At 44.6% G+C, this 6,028-nt stretch overlaps 1 protein-coding gene across 1 annotated transcript in view; it reads right to left on the reverse strand.

Annotated features, from left to right (window-relative positions):
* The window catches only part of LOC132388824 (NACHT, LRR and PYD domains-containing protein 3-like), a 31,298-nt gene extending 25,582 nt beyond the window's left edge, over positions 1-5,716 (reverse strand). The window contains exons 1-4 of the mRNA XM_059961247.1: positions 5,496-5,716; positions 5,053-5,144; positions 2,532-2,904; positions 830-926 (exon numbers count right to left, since the gene is read on the reverse strand). Coding sequence (XP_059817230.1) covers positions 830-839 — 10 coding nt within the window. The 5' untranslated portion in view covers positions 840-926; positions 2,532-2,904; positions 5,053-5,144; positions 5,496-5,716. The remainder of the gene's footprint in view (positions 1-829; positions 927-2,531; positions 2,905-5,052; positions 5,145-5,495) is intronic.
* Positions 5,717-6,028: the final 312 nt, after the last annotated feature.

A 6,028-nucleotide genomic window follows, 5' to 3' on the forward strand; every position in this document is an offset into this window, starting at 1 on the left:
ATCCAAGCCTTTCCCCTTACACACGATACTCTGTTATCCATACAACACGGCTCTGCACCAGATCCAGAGACACAACATTATTCTGTAATATGTAAACCAGAGCTGCACACAAACCGCAACTGTGCTCTGATCAAAGTTTCCTACAGTGACACTATGGCTTTCCCAAATATATGCTCAACATTCCACCAATACCGAAGATCGATTTTACGATCCATCTGCATGTGTTGCGTCTTTCATGGAAATATGCCCTTGTACCCTAAATCCCTCAATATCAATTCTCCTCAGGGTCTTGTGCCTTACGGTCTTGAACCTTCCTCTTATATTTGGCTTCTCAATGTGCAACTCCTCGCACTTTGCCACATTAAAGTCCACCTGCCGTTTCTCTGCTATAACCGGTCAATACTGTACTGCATCATTTGACAAACATTACTAACTTCCACAACTCCACCGAGTGCTGCAAAGTAAATGCCTCCTGCAACCTAGGCCTGACTACCTCGCCGCAGCTCCTGTCACGTCCTCGTTATCCTGTATGGGTCGACGGTCATTGTCCTTAATACGTTCAAACAGGAGCTGCTGCTAGTGCAGATTTATTTATCTGGGACCCTGGAGTTCTCCCAGAATTTCAGTGTCCCACATACTGCCCCGGAGCCATACGGGCTACACCACTATGCCCTAACAAGTAGGAACAAAAAGAGAGGAACTTACCAGGTACTTTACCTCGCCCAAGTCTGATTTTCTGTGCGCCTGCATACATTTCTTCATTTGAAATATTGTACACCATGTGGAGCAGTTTAATTAAAACGATTATAATGACTAATTGTAATCATACCTGTGTCCATTCTGATTGTGACTGACGATTGTTGAACGTCGCCTTCTTGTTTAAACTTTGGTCCCGGTGCAGGAAAGCTCCACTTACTGGTGATGCACTGAATTCCACACAAGGAGACAATGAGTCATAGAGAGTATGAATTTGTAAATATGAGAGTATATCAGTCCCCTGTATCAGAGCAGTAGTTGGCTTAGGGATCAAACATTTCCCGTTCACATCAACGTCCATACCATTCGGTATGTCTGTCCAGAAGTGCTTCCGACTGATAGAATCGCAGTGCAATACAGCATGGACATAAACCTTTCAGTCTGATGAAATCATGCTGATCACAGTGCCTACTGAGATGGCCGCAATTACCTGTGATGGGTCTATATCACTTCAGGTCCCTTCAATCCAGCCACCAATCACAACTGTTCCATAAATGATAATATTGTACCTGCCTCATCCTCTTCCTTTCGTAGCGCACTGCAAATAATCACCAACCTCTGCATGAAACCATTGCTGCTCATATCTCTTTTAAAACTTCCCCTCACTTACAAAATCAATTTCCCTAGTACTGGTCTCCCCTGCCCTCAGGAAAAGACTTAGCACTGACCTTATCTCTGACTCTCAATTGTCACTTTTCATTCTTGGGCCGTTAGTCTTGGCAACATCATCGGAAATCTTCTCTAAACTTTAATCACAACATGTCTGTAACAGCGCAACAAACTCTGCAGTGGTACTCCAAGCACAGCCTCAACTCCACGTGTTGTCGCAACGCCTGTACTGTATATCCAGACTGATAACGGCCGGTGAGAAAAACTCTTTAAACCAGCCCTCTACTCATAGGGCCCTGTGCTCCATTACACCACCTACCTCCCTACCACTCATAAATCAAGTCCTACGTTGGTTTCATTTCCAAAACTTTCAAAATGTATTTTGGTAAAATTTGAATATCTGTGTTTGCAATCGCAAATACAAGGACAATGGGATGAAACACCATAATACCGGACATGTTATGTGTCCTTACTTTGGGCTTCGGGGACAATTCCCGTCCTCTGAGCTCTGATCAGTCTCTATCCTGATTCTGACTGTAAGAAAACAAATCCTAATAAAGATCAGTTCACACTATGACATCTACTTACACCCTGCCCAGTATCATCTCTCTACCTGATCCCTGACACGGGAATGTTCCAAATACAGGTTAATTTTAAGTAGGACAGAAACAATTGAAACACCGAATTTAAAACATGCAAAATAACATGAATTTTCTGTTCTTTTACCAGAGAACAGAGAACCATACAGCACATAACCATCCATTTGGGGATATTAGGTAAGTGTAAGTAAATCAATGCAGCTTGCAACATTCAGAGGAGTCAATGACATGCTGCTGCAGTTCATAGTAATTCTATGTTTCTTCAATTGCAACAGCACGAAACACTTGGGGCATTATGACGTAACACCGCCAAGCAAGGAATCATCAGAACTGACTGAAAGCTACTTCAGAAGATGCAAGACCGTGAAATGAGCAAATACTGTGAAGGATTCTCAGTGGCTTTGAAGAGCCACGCTGCTAACAACAGACCACCAGACCAGGAGTGATAGCGGCTGGGTCTGACAGAGGGATAACTGGCACTTCTAGGCATATTCGGTCTGATTCCAAATATTCCCTATCTTTATTTGTGACGTCTAAAGGACCAGTTTTTGAGTAAATGAGACTCACCAAACTTTCTCCTGACTGAATCACTGGAATCTGTGAGTCAGAAGGCTTTAACTCCAGTTGGTGCTCTCAGACCTCGGGCTGGGTCACTTGTTGTTGTTGTTATAACATCGTCTTCAGTAGTGGCCTACTTCCATTTGTGAGTTGTTCTTCCAAAAAATGTCTCACCGCAGGTCTAAATTTAACCGGACAGATAATGAAGCACGTTAACAATACAAAGGAGAACAAAACATTTCTGCTCAATGTCCCTGAAAACATAGACTCACCGAAATTTAAACGTCGAAGACGAATATAATGATCTCAGTCACCAAAGCAGTAATTAACCCTCACACGCCACAAAAGCTGATATGTGATACAGAGGAGTCATCATGTGGACCTAAGATATAGGATAGAGGTCATTCGATACATCTGATCTGCTCTACCATTCAATAACTGTTGATGATCCCCGCCCACACGCTCTGTTTCATTCTGCTTTCCTCCCGTAACACTCAAGCTGGTTAGCTGTCATGACTGTATCGAACTTTGCCATAACTGTACCCAAATACACTCTCCACCACATGTATGATAACAAATTCCACGGATCAACCAAGCTTTGCCTGAGGAAAAAAAAAATCAGTTTTAAAGGAATGCTTATTTATTCTCTGTCATTCTCTAGGACAGATGGAAACACCCTCTTCACGTTTACAGCATCTAGGCTTCTCAGCATTCTCGAGGAAATCTGCAGATGCTGTAAGTTCAAACAACAACACACACAAAATGCTGGTGGAACACAGCAGGCCAGGCAGCATCTATAGGGAGAAGCGCTGTCGACGTTTCGGGCCGAGACACTTTGTCAGGGTCAGGGTCCTGATGAAGGATCTCGGCCCGAAACGTCGACAGCGCTTCTCCCTATAGATGCTGCCTGGCCTGCTGTGTTCCACCAGCATTTTGTGTGTCCACCAGCATTTTGTGTGTGTTGTTGTTCTCAGCATTCTGTAGGTTTGAAACATTCTAGAGCAAGGAATGACTCCGCGTTTGGCCGATTTCAGCGCGCGGCCAAATTGAAAGTCTTGATGTTGGTGTGGGAGGTGAAGGACTGCCCGGTTCAGCTCATTGCTCTGCGAGGTTTACGCATCTCAGCGGTGAACCGAAGCAGCTGCTCTGATGACCGGCGTCTTGGCACACTTTCGTGAACATCGCTTTGGAATGCAATTTGCTTATTTTTATTGTATGCACAATTTGTGCCCTACACACTGGGTGTTTGACAGTCATCCTTTTTAATGGCTTCTATGAGTTTCTTTGTTTTGTGGCTTCCTGTAAAATGACCAATCTCAAGGCTATATATATAGGATATACATTTTTTAAATAAATATACTTTGAACTTAGATAAGTACTGAATGCATTCCGGAAAAATGTTCTGTTTTCTTTAATGTTCTACTGCTTAAAAAAAAAGAGCAAAACGAGATTTTGGGCACTTTCTATTTCTAGGAGATTGAATCCACTGCAGGGTGAATCTAAAAAAAATGAAAGTGGATTTACTAAAAATCGTCCAGCCGGTAATGAACAGGTATTGGAGAGCTGTATATTACTCGATTTGGGATAGCGAACTTTTGTCAGAATGGCTTCAAGCATTTTCAGTTTTTACTGCAGATCTCCAGCATCTCGAGTTTCTGCTGATTTCCACTGCCTGACAGACATGTGACGGTGAGGGGGAATTTCCAAACACGGTTTGAACGCTGAACCCCCGTGTCCAATCCTATTCTTGCAAACACGGATCGACCCATACAATCAGAGTTTCTCTCTCTGTGAGGGTTGGAACGGGAACTCATTCTCTCCTCAGATTAGCAATCATTGCCTGCAAGGAAATCTCGGAAACAAACACCTCTCGGAACAAATGCAGCACTCGTTCAACACATCATAAACCTGGGAGGCCTGATCACTGGGTTCACATTATTTGGGTTGAAAACTGTGATATCACAGGACACAACCTCATAGGAACACAGCTGAATCTGTCCCATACCCACCCCAAAATCCTTACACATCATCCCCAAGTCTCATACTGAGTGGTGCAGTCATTAATTTGCCCCAACCAATGTCCAGCCACCAGAGGCTTCTGCTTCATTGCGGAAGGAGGAATATCGAGCCCAATCTGTAGAAGTTCATGCATGAGCCAAATCCCAGTCTCTGATAGCTCTATATTCCCGAAGTCCCCATCCCAGCGTTATGGAAAACTCTTCCTGAAATCATTGCTGCCACTAACATGCTGCAGTGTCTCGGCCATTCAGACTTCAAAAACTAACACCCCGACATCATCCTGCGGCAGGACGGCAACCAGATGATTGTATGACTGGAACAGAGATCGGACTGGGTAACTTGAGTTTGAGTCACCTATCACACCGTATTTAGCAGCAACACTGAACACATTTTGTTAAATGACATATTACCCGACACAATTGACCATCACATTTCGAGCAAGATATAAGTAATAACACCAGCACTTGGAATTCCCCTCCAAGTCACTGAACATCCTGACTGGGAAACATACCCCCGGTACTTCGTTGTCGCTCGGTCAAAATCATTGAATTCCCTTCCTAACAGCACCGTGATCGTATCTGCACCTCAGGGAGTACAGGTATTCTGGAACACAAAAATACAACTGCAGATGCTGTGGATCAAATACGCACACAACGCTGGAAGAACTCAGCAGGACAGGCAGCATCCGTGAGAAAAAAGTAGCCAACGTTTCAGGCCGAGACCCTTCATCAGGAGCTGGGGGGACGGGGAGAGCGGGCCGAAGCCCAGTAATAGAGATAGGGGAGGGGGAGGGGCTAGAGGCGCCAGGTGGAAAACCAATCAGAGAAAAGATAAAGGGGGGAGGGGGAGGGGATAAGCACGAAAGAACTGTAGAGATAAAGAAGCAGAAATTTGAAAGGGGAGAGAGGCAGAGAGGGACCTGGGATAGGGGGAGTGGGAAGGGGAGGGAATTACCGGAAATTGGAGATTACAATGTTCATACCACCAGGCTGGAGGCTACCCAGACGGTAGATGAGGTGTTGCTCCTCCAACCTGAGTTTGGCCTCATCATGGCAGTAGAGGAGGTCATGCACGGACATATCTAGATGGGAATGAGAGGCAGAGTTGAAGTGAGTGGCAACCGGGAGGTCCTGTCTATTGTGACTGACGAGGCAGCTCATCGCCACTTTCTCCAGGGTAACTAGGGTTGGGTAATAAATGTTGGCCGAACAGGTGACGCCCACATACTGTAAATGAATAAATAAAAACAATGTTTTTAATATAACATTGAAATTAAAGCGCTGGAAGCTCAGTACATCAGATTGGATCGGTGGAAACGCCAGAAGACTCAGGATCGGAACCAGGACTGCCTAATCTGCTGAAAAGTTTAATTGCGAAATTTGTCCCAGGAATCACCTTTGCTCTTACCTATAATGGGAGAGCTACTGTGCCCCAGGGTTCTTAAAGATGTAGTTCAAGAGATTTGGGGGCACCTTAGGGTGTGTGTG

This window comes from Hypanus sabinus, unplaced genomic scaffold (assembly GCF_030144855.1).
Source record: "Hypanus sabinus isolate sHypSab1 unplaced genomic scaffold, sHypSab1.hap1 scaffold_419, whole genome shotgun sequence".
In the NCBI taxonomy this organism is placed as follows: domain Eukaryota; kingdom Metazoa; phylum Chordata; class Chondrichthyes; order Myliobatiformes; family Dasyatidae; genus Hypanus; species Hypanus sabinus.